General features: G+C 45.6%; 1 protein-coding gene across 1 annotated transcript in view; it reads left to right on the top strand.

Annotated features, from left to right (window-relative positions):
- Nucleotides 1-1,269: 1,269 nt before the first annotated feature.
- The window catches only part of LOC147897905 (CRAL-TRIO domain-containing protein C3H8.02-like), a 39,480-nt gene continuing 17,600 nt past the window's right edge, over nucleotides 1,270-23,149 (top strand). The window contains exons 1-2 of the mRNA XM_087380652.1: nucleotides 1,270-1,505; nucleotides 19,554-19,812. Coding sequence (XP_087236778.1) covers nucleotides 1,368-1,505; nucleotides 19,554-19,812 — 397 coding nt within the window. The 5' untranslated portion in view covers nucleotides 1,270-1,367. The remainder of the gene's footprint in view (nucleotides 1,506-19,553; nucleotides 19,813-23,149) is intronic.

The following is a 23,149-nucleotide window of genomic DNA, read 5'->3' as shown; positions in this document are numbered from 1 at the left end:
TATACAAATGTCATTGAACATAACTCAAACCCCCAAAGCCTTGGAGGGAGATTCCTAATAGGAGACCATCCACTAGTAAGCATATAGTGTACACTTGCATGTGCATCAAAGATTTTAAAAGTTCACCCTTTAGATTACATCTGAATGAGATTTAACTTGCGACATTTTAATTTTGAATAGCTAGTTACTTCACTCGAGACATTTTCGTTGCTCAATGCCAACCTTTTAGACACATGGGAAGTCAAGTGGGTGCTTCTATTTCAAAAAGAAAAGAAAACCCACTTTCACACGAGCAATCAGCTTTATTCTTTTTGCCTCGATGATGCTAAAGCATGTAGCGAGTCTCATGCCATGTGTCGGCTAGCAAGGCCAATCCAACCCCACTAGTGGGCAAGCAAATTCCCACATCCCACACTACTTGGATTACTGAAAGATTTTTTTTCTCAGCCTTGCACAACCAGTCTAGTAGGCTTGTTTAAGGGCTTGCTAGCCTAGCATTACAATCCCCAAGCATTGGGATTGCAATACTTTCACCTTCCAACCTAGTGGTGGCCAACCAGTTCATTGTGAGATCAAGCAAAGCCTTCATATTACCATGCTAGCTTGAGCATTACAATGTTGAGATTTGAGCCTTGGCAGTTGGAGGTCTCTTAGAGCACCTCCTTGCGTAGGCCGATGGCGCTGGTCCATTGCCATTGGCAGGGAGAATTTGCAACCCCATGCTTACTAGATGCGTTGAGCACAATTTTTCTCTAGCATTGGCCTGCTTTTGTTAATTTTTCGGATTGCAAACTAGCATTCGAGCGCTGGCTTGGATGAGCGAGAACAATGGCCCAATAATAGAGAGCCTTGAGGAGGTGGCTATTGGTGTAGGCTGGAGTTCATAGAAGTTGGCTGTTAGCGAGGACATGTTGTCTTACGTCGTGTCTTCTGCCAGCTCGACAAGGGGGGAGCAACGTGAGCAGCGATGTGGGGAGGGCCACTTAAGGTGTTTACAGACTTGCGCACCATGGGCATCACCCACCACGGATCATGGATGGGCAAGATTGCCTGCCCACGTCCAGCCCACGGCCCAGATGCATTCAATGCACGATGGGCGGGCATGGGCAGCTCTAGTGTGTAAACACCCTTAAAGACGGTGGAAGGGCCACAAGTGGCCTAAATTATGCCACGTGGCAATGGCATTGGAAAAAATATGCAAGAAGAAAGTCGTGGCGATAAAATGGGGACGCAAGGGCCATTAGTTCATTGCCACGTGAAAGTCGTGAAGCAACAATCAGCTCGAGTTAACGTATGCTACAAAAGTTGACGAGCTGCAAGGAAGTTCCAAATCGTACCACCAGCATCTCGCGGCCTTCTACGCAAAAATGGAAGTCTCGCGCAATGTCCATCAATCAGAGAGTGCCTCCAATAGCCCCATCGTCTCGGTCTCTGATCGTCTCAAAGAGAACGAGCTTTTGACATCAATGAAATCCCTCGTTCAGCACATGGATCCCGCTGCCACGGTACCCACTATCATATGCGTCCATGAATGTTGTTGCATGTAAGAGTCACCTTCTTTGGAACTCCCATCCTCACCTCTAGATTCCAGGCACAATTCCTCTCCTCTAGCGTTATGGCCATGGGAATTTCATATTCCCTTCTGATTCCTGCTTTCAATTCAGAGCATTAATCTTCCTTTGACCGCTGATTGTACTATCTAGTCACACTCCGCCGCAGCCAGCTGATTCGTAACCAACTTCATCTAGGTGTTACTAGGGGTCCCATGGACATTCTGATGATTCACGAACACAAATTGGATGCTAGGGATTGTTCCAAGTCGGGTAAGCTTCTTTCAGGCCACACTTTTTGGTCACCCGCCTTGGGCACCAGGGGAGGTGCTTGCATTTCTGTTTCTTCTTCTTTACTCCCCTTGGTGATTGGACACGGAATCATAGTCCCTTCCAGAGCTCAGTGGATTATACTTTTGATTGATGGACATAAGGTTGGTCTCTTAAACCTTTATGCACCCAATTCTAGAGAGGATCATGTTCTTTTTTGGAAGGAACTGCTCTCTTGGTCACATATTGCAGATGCTTCGATTATAGGGGGAGATTTTAACATGGTTGAAATGCCCTCAAACAAAAGGGGTGGTAGGGAAGGTGGCTTTCACTCCCTAGAGAGAGTAGCGTGGAATGCCTTCCTTTTACAATGGCAGGGATGCTTGGTATGATGATGCTTTTCACACTCAGCCACATTCTCTCCTGTTTTCTTGGTCGAACAGGAGATTGTAAATGCCTATACATGCACGGATTGACAGATTTTATGTGGATGATTGGGCTCTTGGGTGCTGTTTGGATTGCAGCTGGGATCTCCACTTCGGATCATTTTCCAGTGGTTTTGATGGTCTCAGATCCCCATGTGAGGCGCCGCTTTGCCAGTGTTAGGATTCCATATTCTTTTTATGCAGAGGAGGGCCTTACAGAGACAGTGTTGAGGACCTAGGTATCTCATTGGCAGGATGGGCAGCTTTCTCCTTCAGACTTAGCCGCAGCCCTCTCTAATATTAGTGACTTTTATCTTTCAGTTGCTCATATCAGAAGGGGTGAGATCCTCAGGTGTGAGATAGGTATCCGCCAGCAGTTGGCTGCCCTCCAGAGGGAGGTAGAGGACTACAGATGCTTGGATTCAGGAGCGCTTTGTTGCAGAGCAAGGGCTCAGCCGCGGTCACTTTTAGATAAGAGAGCAGAGTATGCCTTTCACGCCAGAGAGTCATTTTGTACACAGAAGGGAGGTACGGTCAACAAGCAGTTCTTCTCTACTCTTGGCCCCAGACATAGTAGGGAGAAGGGAGAGCGTCTTACAGCTTGCTAACTCAGGCGGAGTTCTTCAGACACATCCAGATGCCGTGTTGCAGGTTGCCATCGATTTCTATGCCTCCCTTCCTGCAGCACATCCAGACACTCAGGCCACAGATAATGCTAGAGTGGTTATTTAGCTCTCTCTGCCCTTCACAAGGGCAAGTGTCCTGGTTCAGATGGACTTACCCCCTTATTTTTTATTACTTTTTGGGATCAGATTGGGGATCATATTACCTCATTCATGTAGGTGTATGGGACTCGGGTGAGATGCTACACTCACTTACAGAGGGCCTCATTCATTTGATTTCGAAAGGGGGTTGCAGGAATTTAGTCTCAGTGGAGACCGATTACATTGCTGGATACCTTGTACAAAATCCTAGCTAAAGCTATTAGCCTTCGTCTACAGCCCTTTCTACCAGATCTTATCCATGATACGCAGACGGGTTTTGTGCATGGCAGGAGCATCTTTGATAACATCTTCTCATTTTGGGAGGCTTCGGAGTGGGCTATGCATAATGGCCACAGGCTAGCCATTCTACTCTTGGACTTTGAGAAAGCTTATGACAGGGTAGACTGGGGCTTTCTGGAGGGCACACTTACTCACTTTGGCTTCTCAGATGCATGGATCAGAGGGGTGTCAGCCCTCTACAGATCAGCCCACAGCCAGGTTCTTATTGGTGGAGTCAGGGGAGACACGTTTGAGATTACCAGATCAGTCCATCAGGGTTGCCCCCTAGCCCCCTTTTTATTCCTTTTTGTGGCTGAGGCTATGAGCTATTACATTAGAGCTCAAGCTGAAATAGTAGGGCTTAGGCTTCCTTTGAGGCAGGAGGATGAGCTCTTAGATAGTATGTTGGCAGATGACACAACTGTATTTTTGGATGCCACTCCACAGACACTGAATTCATTCAGGACAGCATTGGATTTTGTTTTGCATTGTGGCAGGTGCACACATTAATTGGAACAAATCCAATGGCTTTTGGATCAGTGATGAGGACACTCCAGTCTGGGGGATTGACATAGGGTTCACTTGGATTCAGAGGGGTGTCTCCGTCAAATATCTCGGATGCCAGGTTGGGTTGGGCATCCAGTACTTCATACATCACCTTTCTATATGACCTGGGGTTCAATGGCTTGGTTATCTCTTATTGGCCCATAGGTGTTTTTTGAGGGACATGATCCAGATCCAACTTTCATTATACGGCGACATACAGTGTAGTCTTGTTCCCTCCAAGATGTTCCCCTTATTCCTTTCAAAGCTGCTCATGCCTCAGTAGACATGTCTTGGGAGATTTTGGCTAGCATTGCAGCTTGGCATATTTGGAGAGCCAGGTGTCCAAAGACGATGGAGGGTATCCAGGTTCACCCTTCCCAGACTATGGCCAGTATTTGGACTGACAAAGTACACACTCTGATGGCCATTTGGGCAAGCATGCAGGGATCCTTCAGAGCAGCCACTGCCAAGAGAGTTACTTTTTTCAGAGTTTGGAGGGAATCTCCTTTCTTCTCTGAGTTTCCTTCAGGGTTGAGATGGCATTTTCAGCCTCCTCCTTGGTTCGTTATTAGCTCACTTTGAGCTGTTTTTTCCTCATGCATTGCATGATGTACTCCTGCATTTGAGCTTGCTCTCGCGGTTTTCATTCATACTTAATGAAGTAATTTTCTTGAAAAAAAAAACAAACTGAAATACTTGGTCAATAATGACCACATGGAATCCCTCCATAAAGGATCGGATACTTGATCATCTCATCCTCCATAAGAACATAACTGATTATCATGACTAGTTATCATAACTCAATTCCCTAATTGAAGATCATAAAATCAAGTAGATGACTATCAATTTGCCAACTCTGAACAGACCACCCTCAAATAGGGTATGATCTTGAATCTGTCATGGATCTAACTCTTCAATTCATAGAAGATATGCAAGTAGTCTCTGACACTTCTCTTTAGCATAAGCTGCTCAAACCCATAAACTGGATATAATAACTTTGAGATTCTTTTGTCCTGGTACTATGTATACAAAAGTTTGATGAGACCAAACAAATGTTGGAAAGGTCACCTCCTCATCTGTAAGCCCCCATATGAGGAGAGCGTGGGAGAGGGAGACCTAGGGTAAGATGTGCCCAAAAGAAGAGTGGGTAATTGGTTGATCTGCAGAAGCATAAGGCGGAGCAGAGGACAACAGCAAGGACCCAAGAGAAGAGGCTATGAGCTCACAAGTACGGAACAATACAGAGCTGAGGCGCACACGTGGGGGCAGATCAGGGGGCCAAGAAAGGATGCAGCAGAGGTGGGACAGAGTCCAGACCAACACATGGGTCGGCCAGGAGAGAGGCTGGTTGGGCTGCTTGGAGGCAGCCGACCAGGGCTTATATAGGGCAGACCTAGGGGCTGGGCCCTTGCCTTTAAATGAGGGCTCCTCTTAGAGGTCATGCACGATCAATTCTCCTGCTGCTTGTCTTGTGGGGATAGTGAACCCTTGACAGTAGTCTCAAGGGAGCCGCTGTATGAGCCACTCTGTCCAGACCGCCAGGGACAAAAATGCCAGCACAAGAGGGAGAAAGGTGGCAGCAAGAAGGGGGGCAGAATGGGCAGTTGAAGCCAGCAGGAGTGGGGCAGAAGATGACGGAAAGAGGTCTGCCAGGGTTGTGAAGGGCCATGGGATGCAACAGCCTCTAACCATGGCATAGAGTGCCAAGAGTATAGTCTTGTTTGAATGTCACTGAAAGGACAATGAAACCTGGACTATATCAAGCAGTGTGCTTGCTTTCAGGGAGCGATTCTGAAATCTTTCCTCCACTAAAGGACATTTAATCTCAATTATTGCACTACACAGAGAGCAACATAGATACCACGAGAATATCAGATTTCAAATAATGGAAATGACATAAAAATGCTTGAAGCACCCCTACATGTTCATCGCGTGGTCTTGGAGTATGCAAAAAACACGGTCCAGCTGCTGGAAGTACTGGGAATGCACCAAGTGCCCATTCATGGGGCCAAAGCTCAACTGAGCTACAAGCAGTCCTATGTGATCAGACAGTGTCAGCCTGGGAAATGGCTGGCAAAAGATCTATCATTGTCCTGCTTGTAGTTTTATTCCCTTCTACTCAAATGCTTAATAGAATTTTGTTTTGGCGATCATTTTTTCCTTCACATTTTCATATGCATGCATCTCTATAATTCCTCATCACAGGGCCTTTTTAGGCTCAGGGTCAAATGCTTAGGGTCAGATAGCGTTTAGAGTCTCTCTCAAGCACTTAGGAATAAGCACCTAGCCAAATGAACCATCAAGGAATGAAATTAGGGTACACCCCCGAGGCCCTGAACGTTCCAATTGATAATCCTCATCTGCGAGAGGAGGAGACCGGATGGAAGATCCCACCCGACCTGGTATCAATGAAAACCCTCTCCTACGAAAAAATTCCTCCTATCAAGAGGAGGGAAGTCAACTGGGGAAAGCACACCCCCCCCTATTGAGGGGGAAAATCTGTCCTGGAAGATATGCTCCCCAAGCGTGGAGGGTACAAACTCCTCTGCCTCAAACTCAGCCAAGTCTGCCAGAACTGAAAATGAATTCCTGCAAGTACCTCTGGCGCAGGAGTGCGAAGGAGTACCTCTGGCACAGGAGTGTGAAGGAGCCCTGCGGAAGCAGGAGTGGAACCAATAACCCCCTTACCTCTGTCAAGTGTAGACAGACGCGGCCACAAGTGCATGACTTCAGCCACAATTTTGTCATTGCTTTCAAGTAAAGCATGGGTCTCTGCAGAAAGGTTCTCCCTAGATGAGCGCTCCTGCATCTGAACAGGGTCAGGAGCAGTCTCATCTGCACATGGAACCAGGACAGGGATGTCTCCTGCCTGAAGAGACGGGTCCACGGCCCCGTCAATGGTAGCCTGCAGTACTGGCTCACCAACTCTGATAGGCACCCAACAGGGATGACCAAAGCAGGACGTGTTGACTGTCCTGTCCGCGCTGTAGAAGTACCAGGATGAGAGGCTGATGGTCCTAGCTGTGAAGTCAAAGGTCTAGCAGCGCGTGAGGCGGTAAGAACTGGTCGTGAAGGTCTAGGTCGGGTGAAGCTATGAGGCGCACCCGTGGATCTTTTTGGTCTTTTCTTTTTCCTTGGGCAATCTCTGGAAAAGTGCCCAAGGGTCCTGCAAATCCTACATTGATCATGTCTCCCTGCAATCTCGACTCTCTGTCTGAAGAAGAAGCCATCTGGGCGTTGAAGCATGATGTGGTTATCCGAGATGTTAGGGTCAGAGACAATGACCCTAACACGCGGTACCCCATCAGACCTGATTGCCTCTACTGCTGAAGTAGGCATCTTAGGGAGAGGGGGGATCTCAGTAACCACTCCAAAGGCGGCTCCAATGGAATGTAGCAGTCGATGGCACACCTGAAGAAGGCCTAGAAATCTGATGAAGAGTGACGTTGTCTGGCTTTCTTCCTCGACAGGATCAAACCCCAGTGAAAAGGGGGTCAGAAAAATCCTCCTGGAGCCCAGTGCTAGCGGACTAGCCTGAAGCACTGTACGTGCTACCTCCGAGGAGTCGAAAACAATCTGGAAGAAACCTCGCCCAAGTAGACGAACATCTGTGAAGTGCCCTGCGAGGTCTCCAAGTAGAGTGGTGAGCATCCAGTCCCTGGCCTATAACCTGGAAGGCTGGGACCCATGGATGCGAGCAAAGAGCGATGTCAAGCTCTCCTGCTCAGTATCTTTTTTGAGCTATTGCAACTCGTCTTTTGAGAATGTGATGGTTTTCGTGGCTGGTGGAAGCGGGCGAGGATTGGCTGGAGGCAGAGCCATCGTCAATCAGGGTGGAAAGGCCGACTTGAACACTGTTGAGCACTGTCTGACTAAAAAGCTGCTTAGGAAGAGGGTGAAGCAGAGGAGAGTCCGAGATGAGGGTGAAGGCAAAAGGAGGGATGAAGGGTGAAGAAGGGTGAGGCTGAGGATGAAGGGAGAAAGAAGGGTGAGGATGAGGATGAAGGGAGAGGGGATGAAGGAGGAGGGGAGGGGAGAGGTAGGCGAGTTATATTATCTCAGTTCTGAGAGGGGGAAGAGGAGTGGAAGGGGAGCAAGAGAGTGAGAGTGAGAGAGACACACTAGTGCGGGTGTGAAGTGATGAGTGAGCCACACCACAAACTCACTTATGTTTTATTAGGATTAGGTTTACCCTATGACTGTCTTAAGACAGTCATAGGTGTCCTATCTTTAATTCTTTAACTAAGGGTTGGCAATGTGCCTTTACCCCAACAACCTCCCACCTAAAGGCCAATGTGCCTAAAGGGGAGAAAAGAATAAAAATTACAGCAATATACAGTTACTGTATACAAGACCATAAAGTAAGAATGGTCTCATCCTAATCCCATGATGTGGCGGCAATGTGCAAACCGCTCTGTAGGTAAGCTCTTAGTGAGCAAATCTGCAGGATTGTCATCAGTATGTACTTTCACAAGCTCAAGACGCTTGTCTTCCAGTACCTCCCTGATGAAATGATATTTCACTTCTATGTGCTTGGTCTTTTGATGAAAGACCGGATTCTTTGCCAACATGATAGCACTCTGACTATCACAATGCAAAACTGGCATGTCACCTGTAATGCCCAAATCTCCCACCAGCCGAGTAAGCCATATTGCTTCCTTGCAAGCCTCAGTGGCTGCAACATATTCAGCTTCTGTGGTTGACAGTGCAACGCATTTCTGCAACCGAGACACCCATGATATAGCACCTCCTGCAAATGTGAAAATATAACCGGTAGTAGACTTCCGGTTATCTGCATTCCCTGCATAGTCTGAATCTGTAAAACCATGCACCAATGCATCCTGCCTACCATAGCATATGCACAAGTCTTTGGTACCTTTGAGATACCTCAAGACACCTTTCACTGCTTCCCAATGCCGCTTGCCTGGATTTGCCATATACCTGCTGATGACTCCCACCGCAAAAGCAATATCCGGACGAGTGGCAACCATGGCATACATCAAAGATCCAACTGCAGATGCATACGGAACCTTGGCCATTTCAGCCTTATCATCATCTGATCTGGGGCTGTCCTTACTGCTGAGTTTTAAATGTGGAGGCAACGGGGTACTAATGAACTTCCCCCCCTCCATTTTAAACCTCTGCAGTACTTTGTCAATGTACTCTTTCTGTGACAGAAACAAAAGTCCCTTGGACCTATCACGAGTAATATGCATGCCAAGAATATGATTTGCATCACCCAAGTCTTTCATGTCAAAAGACTTATGCAGTTGTTTCTTCAAAGCACCAATTTCATGCTGAGATTTACTGGCAATAAGCATATCATCCACATATAGAATGAGTAGCATCAAACTGCCATCCTTTGCCCGTTTGGTGTATAAGCAATGATCGGTCTCACACCGATGATACCCTTGGGACTGCATGAAGGCATCAAACTTTTTGTACCATTCCCTTGGTGCCTGCTTGAGTCCATACAAGCTCCTCTTGAGCTTACACACAAGCTGTTCTTTCCCTTTAACAGCATATCCCTCTGGCTGACTCATATAGATCTCATCATGAAGATCTCCGTGAAGAAAAGCTGTCTTCACATCCATCTGACATAAATCCATGTCATCATGAGCAACAAGAGCTAACACTGCTCTCAAAGTAGTCATCTTGACTACAGGTGAAAAAATCTCATCAAAGTCAATGCCCTTTTCCTGCTTAAATCCCTTGGCAACCAATCTGGCTTTATACCGAGGTAAAGCATTTGAATCCACTTTGACTTTGTAAACCCACTTGCATGGCAAAACTTTTCTGCGTGCAGGTAACTGCACCAAGTCCCATGTATCATTCTGAAGTAGGGAGTCCATTTCTGACTGCATGGCTTTCTCCCACTTCTTTTTCTCTGTTCTTCCCATAGCTTCTCTGAAGCTGGAAGGCTCACCACAATCAGTCAGCATGATAAAATCAGCCACATTATTGGCTCCTGGAACAAACCTGGCAGGAGGCCGTTGTGCACGGGTGCTCCTCCTCACAAAATGTTCCGGATTAGGCTGCTGTCCAGCCTGTTCTTCATGCATGACGGGTGGCTGTACCACCATATCTGGCTGTTCTACAGCCCCATCTGTTGGCACATCCAGTGGTGCATCATTGGCAAAATTATCTGGCTGATTTTCAGCCTGTATACCCTCTTGAACAGGGTGATCTGCAGCAGGCTGCTGCTGCATATAAATGGGCATTCTTTGCTGTCCAACATCATCATAAATAACCCTCCTGTATTCCACAGGTTGCACGGGTTCCTTGTGTACACTATCTTCTTTAAAGATGACATCATTGCTGCGTATAATCTTCCGTTTAACGGGATCCCATAACCTGTACCCCATTTCACCTTCGTCACCATATCCCATAAAGATGCATCTGATAGACTTTGGATCCAGTTTGGTGCGTAGATCTTTGCGTACATGAGCAAAGCACTCGCAGCCAAATACCCGTAAGTGCTTATATGAGGGTGGCTTGCCAGACCACACCTCCTCTGGCACTTTCAACTCCAAAGCCTTATTTGGTGATCTGTTAATAATGTGAACTGTTGTTTGCACGGCTTCTGCCCAAAAGCCATGGGGTAATGCAGCATAAGACAACATACATCGAACCTTCTCCTGAATAGTTCGATTCATCCGCTCACTTGCACCATTTTGAGATGCATTATGAGGGGCTGTGAGTTCCTGTTTGATGCCCTTAGCTTGGCAAAAGTGCACAAAAGCATGTGACACATACTCACCCCCATTATCGGATCTGAGGCATTTCAGCCTACGACCTGTCCGATTCTCAACCTGAGCGACAAACCTCTTGAAAGCATCTAGGGCATCTCCCTTATGCTTCAAGAAATAGACCCACACCTTACGTGTGGCATCATCAATAAAAGTAATAAAATATTTTGCACCCCCTAGTGATAACTGTGGCATCTCACACAAATCAGTGTGCACTAGATCAAGTGGTGCTCTATTCTGGGGAGATCTCCTCTTATGAGGAGTCACAGAATGCTTGCCAAAAATACAATGATCACAAGTAGGCAAATCTGAAAAAGAGAGAGGCGGCAGATAACCCAAACGTGACAGTTCTTGCATTCCTTTAACAGACATGTGTCCCAACCGGCTATGCCACAATGAAACCTTTGGCAGCTCGGTTATGGCAACAACATGATTACCCACACTGGAAACATAAAGAGGGTACAAGGTATCACTCTTAAAACCCTCAGCCACTACTGTCTGGCCATCAGTAATCACCCATTTGGAATCCCCAAATGTGGTGTGGTAACCACTGTCATCTAATAAGCCAGTGCTAATCAGATTTTTCTTGATTTGCGGCACATGGCGAACACCATCAAGCATAAATGACTGTCCATCAGGAAATACTATCTGTATACTGCCAATCCCTGCAATCTGACATGCATAGTTGTTCCCAAGATGAACAACTCCATGAGTACCTGTGTAGGAAGTAAACCACTCCCTATGAGGTGTAACATGAAAAGAGGCACCTGAATCCAAGAGCCAGGTGTGCATGTCATGGCCATCAATAACCAAAGCATGTGCTATTACAGCAGAAGAGCATAAAACATCATGTATGTCACTGTCACTGTCCTCTGCTGCAACATTCACTGCATCCAAGTCATCTGCCTTGGCCTTGCCTTTGCTTTTGCTTGCATTTCCTGCATCCTTTGTTTCAGCCTTCTTGGCTTTCTGATCCCGTATGAACTTGAAGCACTTAGACTTCACATGTCCCTTCTTGCCACAATAAAAGCATTCAATGTCCTTTTTGCCACGGGACTGACTGCGGGATTTGGACTTACTAGCAGATCTCCCCTTCTGCTGTGAGTCCTGCCTCTGTCCTGTACCTGCAAAGCATTTGAAGACTTGCTGCCCGCATTATTCTTCCTGCTCATCTCCTCCATAAGGAGAGAGCTCTCTACATCAGCATAAATAAGAGTGACATTCGAGTTTGACAGGGTGGTCTTGAAAGTGTCCCAGCTCTCGGGGAGGGTACACAGCAAGAAAGTAGCCTTGAACTCCTCATCAAGGTTCAACCCCTGTGCAATCAGCTGTGTAAAGATAGCATTGAACTCACTCAAGTGTGAGGTCATAGCTGTACCTTCCTTCATGCGAAGATCGACCAGCTTCTTCAGCCAATAAACCTTACTGGCTGAGCTCTTTTGGGCATATAATTCTTCTAGTCTTTGCCATAGACCATAAGAGGTCTTTTCAGCCTGTACATTGAACACAAGAGTGTCTGAAATAGTGAGCATGATAGCTGCCCTCGCGGACAAATCAAGCTCTTCCCAGTCATCAGCTGCCATGTCAGATGGCTTGACACCCTTTACCCTTATGGGCTTAGCAATCTTCTTTAACAGAAGTACATTCAAGCACTGTTCTGCCCATAATGCATAGTTATGTGCTCCTTCCAGTTTCTTTATGTTCAAAATTGAAGAATCACCTCCTCCTGATGCCATATCAGATGAGGAAAGTACCTAACTCCCTGGAAGTAAAAAGACTGAATAAAAGTTCTGATTTCTCAGAAAAGCCTGCTCTATTCAAGAGCCAGAAGCACTCTCAATGGTGCTGTTTCTACTGTCAGTAAAATCTGCAGCAAAACAGTAAATGTCCCTGCAAATACTGTACCTTCTGACAAACTGTTCTGAGCTCAAAGAGGCATAAAAACAGTAATTTCAGACTGCTGCTGCTGCTCAACAAGAGCTTAACAGTGCATAATCATCTGACAAAACCACCAACACTGCTGTAAACACTGCTGTAAACACTGCTGTACTGATCACTTCTCCCACCTCAGATGAGGTATTGCACTGAGTTAAATTGCAGAAACCACTTGACAAACACCCCAAAAACAGTAAATGACCCTTCAGCCTGTCACAAAACCTGCAACAGTAAATGGGATAAATCCCAAGTAATCACCCTTATACCAAGGGGAAAAAAAAATGAATCTGAAGATCTCTGTCGGTAACCCAAGTGCTATCAAACAAAGTCTGGGCAAAAGCCCCTTGATCTGACACCTGAATCAAGTGGAGAACACCTCAACACTGAGGTAGCATGCAATATGAAATCTCTCTGACACTTGTACCTGATAATGTGCAATGCATAGACTGCCCCTGTGTACTCAGTAACAACACAAATCACAACGTACAGACACCAAGAAGAAAAGCTTTTGAGCACTGTCAACGATGGGCAGTTAGGGACCGAGTAAACTCGATGCGCCCTGACCAAGCGTGGCTCAACTGAGATTTTCAAAGTGCGTACAAAGAATGTGACCTGCAACAAATGTCACCAAATGCACTGCGGAAATAAAGCAAATGTGTGCTCCCTGGCTACACACTGCCTCAAGGCATATACTGCAAACACATCCAGGCAAAAGCCCTTTGATAAGATCACCCAAAACTGAGAATTGCACTCAGTAAATGCATAGAAGCTTCTGCAAGCATCTGACCTTCCTGAATGACAAGTAACTGCACAACCACCACCACTGTGGCACAAGTCACCTCAAGCGTGAGTGACACGAGAGTACCTGATGTACCTCAACAAATGCACAGTATACTGCTAGAATGCTTCAGGAATATTCCTCTTCCAATCAGAAAATGTGCTGTACTTTCCAGTACCTGCAAAGTACTATCGGTGCACACTTCCCCCAAAAAAAAACGAGATTTTTGGCAGCAAAGAAAAGGTGTACTTTTGTACCCAGCTGATGTCGAAGAAGATGCCCGTACACAGTTGTACGGCAGTCCGTACGGCTGTCGTACAACTAGCTGCGCACAGCAGCTATGCAGCTGCCAGATGCAGCGTACAGTAGCTGCTGTACAGCTGCAGCCTGACGAAGCCCGCGCCCGCGACTAGAAACCCTGCAGCTCGCGCCTGCGCTTCACCCTGCAGCCCTACGAAAATGCACCGGCTTAGATCTGCCGTACGAAATGCGCCGCGCAGAAGTCCTGCAGCCCGCGACCGCGCCTTCACTCCGATGCCCTCGAAAACGCGCCGCCTGCAAACTGACGATGCCCGCACCCGCGACCACGCTGTCGCCCTGTAGGCGAAAATGCGCCGCCGTACGGCTCTGCGCCCTGGTCCGCTGCGGTGTCGAGCCCGTCCGTACGGCCGTACGGACGACGTACGGCCGTACGGATCTGTCCGTACGTCCGTACGGTACGGATGAGGTAGGCAGATGAGGCGAGGGTAGGAGAAGGCTTGATAGGCTCTGATACCAGTTGAGAGGGGGAAGAGGAGTGGAAGGGGAGCAAGAGAGTGAGAGTGAGAGAGACACACTAGTGCGGGTGTGAAGTGATGAGTGAGCCACACCACAAACTCACTTATGTTTTATTAGGATTAGGTTTACCCTATGACTGTCTTAAGACAGTCATAGGTGTCCTATCTTTAATTCTTTAACTAAGGGTTGGCAATGTGCCTTTACCCCAACAAGTTCCAGAGGAGTTTCAGTTATGATATTCAGTTTTGTTGTTTTCTTGTTATGGAGCATGACATGCTCAAGTATCAGCCCTCAATATTGCTGCATTTTATGGTCATTATTGACCCACTATTTTCTTCAGGATTATACTATTCAATAGTTTCAATTGGGATTTGTTTTATACAAGAACTCCCATGGTTTCTTGCTGCATTTTATGGTCATTATTGACCCACTATTTTCTTCAGGATTATACTATTCAATAGTTTCAATTGGGATTTGTTTTATACAAGAACTCTTATGGTTTCTTATGGATTATCATGGCCAAAATGACACAGTTTTACAGCTCATCTGTCAGTATAAGTCCTTTTGGAAAGTTAAGAACCCTCTAAGTTTATGTCTGACCAGCATGGTAAGTGTTTGGTAGGAAGATATTTTATGTATAACGATGCAGAGCAGAGCTCTCTGGGGCAAGTTGGTTGTTTGCTGCCTCACCCCAGGTGTAGAGCCTTGGAAGCTCCTCTTACAGTGAGGGCTTCTCAGGAACACCCCATGCACTGGAGGACAGTGGCAGCATTCACACAGATGGATCTTTGCAGAGGCCCCCCTTACGGGGAAGGGGTTCCCCTTGATGAGGAGCCTCCATAGGGTCTGGCAGAGATTAGTAGGGAGCCTCATTCATGCTCAACCCAGATGCAAAGAGAAGTTCGAGCACCAGCCCCCCTTTTGGCACCCAGAGATCAGAGATCCGGAGGGGCGTATGCTCGGGCAGCGGACTCACATTGGTTGGGCATAGTGGGATAGTGGACCGACCGGCTCCTTTGGCAGATGGAGCAGATTACCCATGGAGGCAGAGGCCAGGATTGGCGCCTTGGTGCATTTGCGAGGTGCAGGGCAATAGATGAGAGAGATTAACCTAGCCATCCCTAAGTCTTGGTGGAAGGGACTCTACATGTGGATGGACAGCAGATGATTGGCCTCGGACTGGTGTCCCCTTGAGGATGATCATGCAACGAGGCAGCACGCAATCCATTGTTTTCCGTGTAGGACCTGGAGGCCTACTCCAGGCACTCACTGAGAGAGACCCAGAGATGGATGGGAGTCTGGATAGGATTCATTGGCAGATGATCAGAGTGGTGGGACGTTTGGGGAAGGAGTGGCACATTGATCCTCCCAATATCTCAAATAAGGATGCCCCCAGATGGCGCCTCTGGCTTTGGGAGGGTAGGCCCTTCAAGGAGGTCCAATGGGATCTGGGAGAGTGGTTATGGCCCTTCAAGGGCGGCCTTTCTGAGCAGGTGGACGAGGTGCCCTTCTTTTCCTACTCCAGATGGATGGACTCTTCGATGTGGGCGCCTTCAAGGGAGAGGCATTGGGTGACCCAGAGAGTGCCGCGAGAGGTCCATTCCAGGTTTTGGATGCGGTTATGGTCTAGTTTGTGGCCGAGGAAGATCTTCTACTTCTTTTGGCTGGCTGCCCACGGAGGCTTGCCCATCGACACATGGTTGGAGCAGATGCGGGTGGAGGGGCAATGTCATTGCTGCTCTGCTAGTTTTCTAGAGATGATCCCTCACTGCCTCTGGAGCTGTCATAGCGTAGCGAGGATTTGGATGGGAGCCCTCAGGATTATGACCCGTATGCAGAGCCTTCAGAGGGACTAAACATGGGGGATGGTGGCCTGGTTGACCGAGGGAGGACACACGTTCCAAATTAATGAGATCTCCGCATCTTACCGGATACAGGTCAAAGCATTCAGAGGATAGAGCTCCATGAGCCGGTCCCTATTGATAGCCTCGTTCTTCCTTCTCCTCCGAAGGACAGCGTATGGGAGGTAGTATGCAGTATTACTGTGTGGAACATTTTGGTTGCTCGTTTTAGTCTGGTGATGGGAGAGCATCCGGTTCCACCCTCGGCTACCTCGGTCGTCATCTGGCAAGATATCATCGACACCCTCCGCTCAGAGGGCAGTGAAGGTCTGGAACTGGCCTAAACCATATTGGGCGTCCCAGGTGGCCACCTTGCTCTAAGTGTTGGAAAAAATGTGGCAATCTTCGGCGATTTAGTTCGTTGCGCTACCGTGATGTTCGCTTGCCAAGCACTCTCACAACATGATATGGGCGTCAGCGTTGTTAGAATCGCGGCCTGAGAATGTAGCATACTTGACCGTCATTGTAGGGTGGGGGCGTACAAGAGCACAAGGAACAAAGCAATGAAATACTATTGGGGGAAGATACCCGGGGTTTGGGATCTTGTCTACGCCTCCAATGAAAGCCTAGAAAGCGTTGAGGAAGAACCTTCGGAGGCTCCTTGTCCAAGAGGGTGTTTCTACTGGCCTTTGCGAAATCGATGAACTCGATCGAATCGACAGACCAACGCAACTCACAACTACGGTAGTGAGCCTCCCATGCAAACATAAACTTGATAGGCTCTTAACATGATTGTGGTCGCCAAATTGTTGGCAGGATAGAGTGTCACTAACAGAGAAAGGTATCAAGATAAGGATTTGCACACACGCAATCCTGAATCAGAAATGCAACAAGTTGAGATGGAATGCAACAACGGGTCGGGTTGGAATACTCAAACAACCAGCGGATGAATCTGAGAAACAAAGCGAAGAAAAGAACAAAATTGAATGAAAATAGACGAATTGATGAAAATGATAGTCGGAACAGAAGCGAACTACTAGAGTTTAATGAAGGAATACTACGCTTAATGTCCCTACAGAGTATGCTACTCAACGCTCGGATCCAAGTGACCAGATAATAGTTTGTCATTCAAGTTAACTGGCTCTTTAGCTCAAATTTGTTTTGATACACTACGTAGGAAATGGAAAAATTCATCCAAGAGAGTTGATGCATAAATTCATTTTGATACACTATGTAGGAAATGGAGAAATGCATCCAAGAGAGTTGATGCATATAATGCAACTCCATAATGAAAATGATCTTCTATAAGAACATCCCACCTAGGTAGTGCACAATGCTCCCCTCTAAGGGGAATGTCTCTAGTCTCCAAAAGGAATATGTACTTTCATGCTTCTACTTCACATCCTCGTAGTAATCAAGCAACAACAATTGTCTGGAACAATAATACCCTAGGGACTTTCACATAATCTTGTAGTAGCTATTGGGCATCTAGCAGCCTTCTCTTCTCAACCAACTATAGCATAGGATAAGTAAGAGTACATAAGAAGCAAGAAAAAATTATATCCCCATAATGACTAGCCAATTCTTGTGTGCATGCTACAATGTCTAATGTAGACATAAGAGGCATCCTACAAATTATCAATCTTCTTATGTCTAATGTAGATATAAGAGGCATCCTACAAATTATGAAACTTTCTTCTAATCAAACATTATAGTTCTTGAGCACAATCTACTATGATACCAAATCCATTTCTAGCCAATTGTTAGGAAGCTTTCCCACCATCAATTGCTTGACGATGTACTCAAATAACTCACCTCTAAATTTACTCAGTTAAATATTTGTCTTCCAAATTGCAAGAGATGGACAAAGTAACACTCTTTCGAGTGTTTGAACCCTTAAGCATTATGGGCAAAAAGGTTAGGCTTATTGCATATGTATTTCAGTAGTGGTGGTCTATCATGCTAAAATTTTATGCCAAATAGAAAGTGTATTAATTTCTTCATATATACCACGGTTGAGATATCAAGGATTGCATATGAGATTTAAAATAAATAAATGAATAAATAAATGAGTGAATGAATAAATAAATAAATATATGAGTGAGTGAATATATATACACATACTCTCTCTAAATCCCTTGCAATAAAATCAAAACTTTTGACCTGTGCCTATTTTGGTCTTTTTGACACCATAAATGAGCTCAGAAGGCCCAAAAATCTTAGAAATGATTGTAAACATGGATATCTTTTGGTGATTTTTCAAAACCCTCTCTAGAGAAGAAGTGCATGTGTTTCTAGCCAAAGCAGCCGGTGCGGTTTGCTTTGACAGATGCACTTCTTCTCCTGAGGGTTTTTGAAAATTCATTGCAAGGTACCCATGTTTACAGTTGTTTCTAAAAGTTTTTGGGCCTTTTGAGCTCATTTCTAGTGCCAAAAAGGCCAAATTATGCATAGATAAAGTTTTGTTTTAATTGCAAGGGATATAGAGTAGGAGCTTTCTTTTGGTGGAATAGTTTTGGCATATCATTTCTAGTGATTTTTCCTGCTTTCTTTTGGTGGAATAGTTTTGGCATATCATTTCTAGTGATTTTGTACCTACAATGCACTTTCAAACAAAAAATGTATAGTAGAGCTTTCTTTTATTGGAATAGTTTTTTGCAGATTGTTGTGCGAATGATTTTGTACCTAGGATGCACTATCCATCTAAAATGTATCTTTCCTTAACACAATGTAAAGTAAGCACCTTTCAATGCTTTTGGGTGAAATTTTCGACTTGGAGCAAGCAAGCACCTTTAAATGCTTTGGGTGAATGTTTTTGACTTGGAGCTTTCTTCCTTGTTAAATCTTTGCTTGTCCATGCTCTAGCAATGCATGGGATTATTTTATGTCTTTTATTGGTAATCATGAAACAAATTCAGGTAGACATTTTTAATTGCCCAGCTGCTCAATTTAGACTTTGGCTCGTTCCCGGTCGCTCATGAAATGGACATCCTCCTCTGCATCCTTTTAGGAGGATGAATTCATGAGCAAGATTTTGAATCCTCTTAACTAGGAATGGTCCACAATACCTAGTGCTGCTGTATATGCAACAGTCTGGCCATGTTCATTTCTACAACTATGAGCTGTCTCAAACGAATCACCTCAACCTTTTCCAAAGCCTTTACAGCTTCTAGCTTCAACTTCACAGCTTGTTACTATGTGCTCAGAATGGAAAGGAGTCATGAGAGTGCAAGAGTATCTCTCTCTAATACCATGTGGGAAAGGAGAGCGTGAGGGAGAGAAAATGTTGTAGGCACCACACACATCAGCAAGAAGATAAACCTATCACTCTACATCTAACATTATACAAAACAGTGTATATTTGACTGGATAAGGGTTGATCCCTTATGTCCACCCATCTAACACTCTACTATCACATACTAACCTATGCATAAAAGATTTATACGCCATGAGGCTGCATAGTGATCATTCTAACATTGGTTTTACAATGTGACTGCTCAATAAGAACAAGGCAATGTCAATGTATTTGAGTATAGGACATTAAATTAAAAAATACTGGTTGTCATTTCCATGGGACATATTTGTGAGGTGAGTTGCATGCTTCTATTGTAAAATAAGGTGGATCCTCCTACTGTGCAGAGCATTGATGATGCAGCACTTAGACGATTTTTACGTGCAAGGAATTTCAATGTAAGAAAAGCCGCAAAGAGCTTTGTACAGCATCTGGAATGGAGGCGTTCTTTTTTACCTCTTGGGTTTATCAAAGAAGAAGAGATTACCAAAGAACTGCAAAGACATCAGATATTTTTGCAAGGTCATGACAAGTTTGGCTGTTCAATCGTCGTTCTTCTCACAGCCAGGCATCTTGCCTCAGAACGAGACTTGGAAGAAATAAAACGTAGGTCAACATTGACCATTTTTTTACAATAATTGAAACAGTTTTATTTCATATAATGGCATCTTGGATCTGTGTGTGTTCCATGTGCATGTGTGCATGCAGACACAAATGGTTACAGGTGTGCTTATGTGGGTTGTTTTGTGTGTGTGTGTGCATGCATATGTAAATGCTTTCTTAATGCAAAATTTATTTTACAAAAAACAAAAAAGTGTGTTTGTGAGTGCGTGTGTGTGGTTTAGTTTAGTGTTACTGTGTGTGTGTGTGTGTGTGTGTGAGAGAGAGAGAGAGAGAGTTTATTAACGTCTATGAAAGACCAAAGGGTCTATGAGACTGAAAGAAACGAGAGAAAGAAATAAATAAATAAATAAATTATATTAAAGTCTTCAGAATCCCTCACGGAACTATGAGACAAAGTACACACCAAAAAGAGTAGCTACTACATCTCTGAAAGAGGAGTGCTCATGGCATCTCAGCTTGAGATTATTTAGCACACATCTAAGTTCTAGTACTATATCAAAAGTGGCCTTCATTACATCAGTTGAAGACTGAGGGTCTTTAGGTTTAGATTTGAAGTCTCTAATTAGGCCCATTCCATCCCGGTAGACTGCCCATTTTCCTGCTTTGCATGCATCCTTCACTTTAGTAAGTTTGAGCTGACTCCGAGTGAGATCTTCAGATATCCATACCCGTGTACCTTTCAGCTTCTTAACTCGTCCTGCCTTCTCATTGAAATAAAGTTGCACATGTGTTCTCTTTTGAGAGATACAACTAACATCATTTTCATCCCATTCTATTTGTGGTATCTCCTGCTTGAGGCATGTAAATGTCTCTTCTTCTCAAGAAAACCAAGGCAATCTTTTGGCAGGCCCCCAATGTGCAATATTCTCTTATTATGTACTATGGCGTCCTGCTCTTTTACCTCTGCATAAGATCTGTTCTATTGATTTTGCTGTTAGCCAAAATGGTCATTTCTTTCTTGGCTGAGCTGACCTGAGTGGTGATAATCTCTTCAACTGCGGAGAAGTGTTGGTGCTGGTGGAGATGTGCTGCATATTTCCATAACCTCTGCAAAAATGCCGTGCTTGTCTTGCTCTCCATCTCGTTCACTTTTCTTCCAAAGGGCTGCAACCATAAGCCTGATCTCTCTCACTTCTTGTTGTAGAAAGTATATCTCCTGTGGATCGGATTCAATCCTCTGCTTGTAGTGCAATGCATAGGGGCGGGGTGTCGACGTGGAGGCTGCAATCCCAAAGTAAGAGGGTTTTCTAGTTGGTGTAGAGGCACAAATCTTCATCTTCGGGAATTTCGTAATGGCCTGTGCAGTCTTTGATGTGCCCTTTTGTTGAAGCAAACCCCCAGGCTGAGCAAAGGGCTCAGCTCAGTGAACTCAAGCTCTACAGCTACTATGCTGATGTAGGGACGAGACAGGAGCAGGTACAAGTACAGAGCTATACGATGGATTTGGTATGGACTGTATGACAAGCGTTGTATGATGAACTACGTGCATGTACGGTAGGTACAAAAGAGGTGGGTGCACAGGTACGGTGTTTGGCTGTATGGATGTTGCGGGTACAATGCAGTACTGTACATACGACAGGTATGGTGCTGTGCGGAGGGGAGGCGATGCTGAGAGAGAAAGAGAGCGGATGGAGGAGAGGCTGGTGAGATGGCGGGAAGGTAGTAGGAGAGAGAGAGAGAGAGAGAGGGTTTATTAAAGTTTTTGGAAGACTAATGGATCTATGAGATTGTGAAAAACCTGATACAAGCAAGGTGAAAGGGTGGAGCTAATAACGAGCATCAACACCCATATAGAAAAACAAAGTCATATCAAACTAATAATCATTTCCATCGTCATTAACATCGTAATCATCATCATATAGTTTGCCATCTGAACATAAAGTGAGATATGCACCAATGTCACAACCGTAGTCCACTCTATCACCCCTCATCAAGGGTCGGGGAGCAAGAGCAAAAAACTAGAGATAGAATGCTGTCGACCTCCTGTGACGTAGTCCTTCGCTGTCTCCTAGTCACAGCTCTATGTCTGACAAGTGCAATCGTGACCCCTGTCGGTCGTGCCCCTACTCTGAACAAGGAGGAAATGTCCCCAAGTATGATCTATGTGTCAACCCTCTGCCTGAGTTGTTGTGTCACTTGATCTGGATCTTGATCATGTCTAAGGCTAGTGGACTTGGGAGCCTGTATGGTCCAATTGGAAGAATTCACTGATCTTTCTTTGAGAAGAGTCTACCACGGTATGCTCCGCCTGTCTCTGTGATCGAAGTGGGCACTCACGATGTATGACTGTCTCATGGATGAATGCGGCCAAGCATCATTGATCTGGAAAGGAAAGAAACCGAGAGAACACTCTGGAGCTATCTCTAAATAGTCAGTAGAAGCGCCCTTGGATCTCATAGTAAAATGGGTATCAGAAAATGAAATGCTCCTTAGACTCAATCTCCTATGGACTACATAATGTGCATATACGTCTCTCCTTGGGTATACCCTCTGCTCGACCACTCTCAATATAGAGTCCATGTGAAGAGATCCAAAACTACCCAATAGCAATCCTCAGCAAGTGGGGTAGATGACTCTGCGTAAATCATGGTGGGTCAATAAATCCATCTTTCGAGCTATGTAAACAACGATCTCTATAGAAGCTGAGCTTCACACACCGAGAGCTCACTCAGTTCCAACCCTGCAATATATGTAGCTGCAAGAGATCCTCACGTATGACCTAGTTGACCTCGTGACACCCTAGCAGGGAGAACGGCGCATCAATGCTGTGTTGGAAGGGGGGACGTCTATCCATGTACGAGCCCCAATCGCCCAAACCACCTCACTGTGTGTGCATACCAACACCTTTGCCTTGACTTGGTATAGGTAGGTGATGACCTGAAATGCGGCGTCGAGCTGCAATGGAGATGAACCAAACTCAGCCTGGATAATTTGGCGAGGAACTGACAGCTTATTGCGAATCATCCGTGATAAGTCCCTATTGTCGCTCCACACGAGCCCCGAACAAGGGTTGTCGTACATCCTTGTCGCTGGTAAGACCAAGGAGTCAAAAAGTAAGCACTTGCTTCGAAGGTCCTGAAAGTGTGAGCGGGAACATTGCCTCTCTAGTCTGGCCAACGAGGCATTCCCTCTGCTCAAGCGAGACTGCATCGCCAGTCTCATGGTCAAAATAGGTCCAAAGAAGATAACCCCTAAATATATGTATGACAAGACAATCTCGACTGGCGACCCATCAAAGGTAAACTGCTCCCGATGCATAGCAACCCGAGATGTATTGAAGATCATAACCTTGGTTTTGCCAAGGTTGACCTTCAAGTCA

Source organism: Dipteris shenzhenensis, chromosome 10, assembly GCF_047967505.1.
Source record: "Dipteris shenzhenensis isolate YYH24624 ecotype China chromosome 10, Dip_SZ_1.0, whole genome shotgun sequence".
NCBI classification, from domain to species: Eukaryota; Viridiplantae; Streptophyta; class Polypodiopsida; order Gleicheniales; family Dipteridaceae; genus Dipteris; species Dipteris shenzhenensis.
Note: the sequence above shows the minus strand (reverse complement) of the source record. Positions and strands in the feature narration are given on the sequence as shown.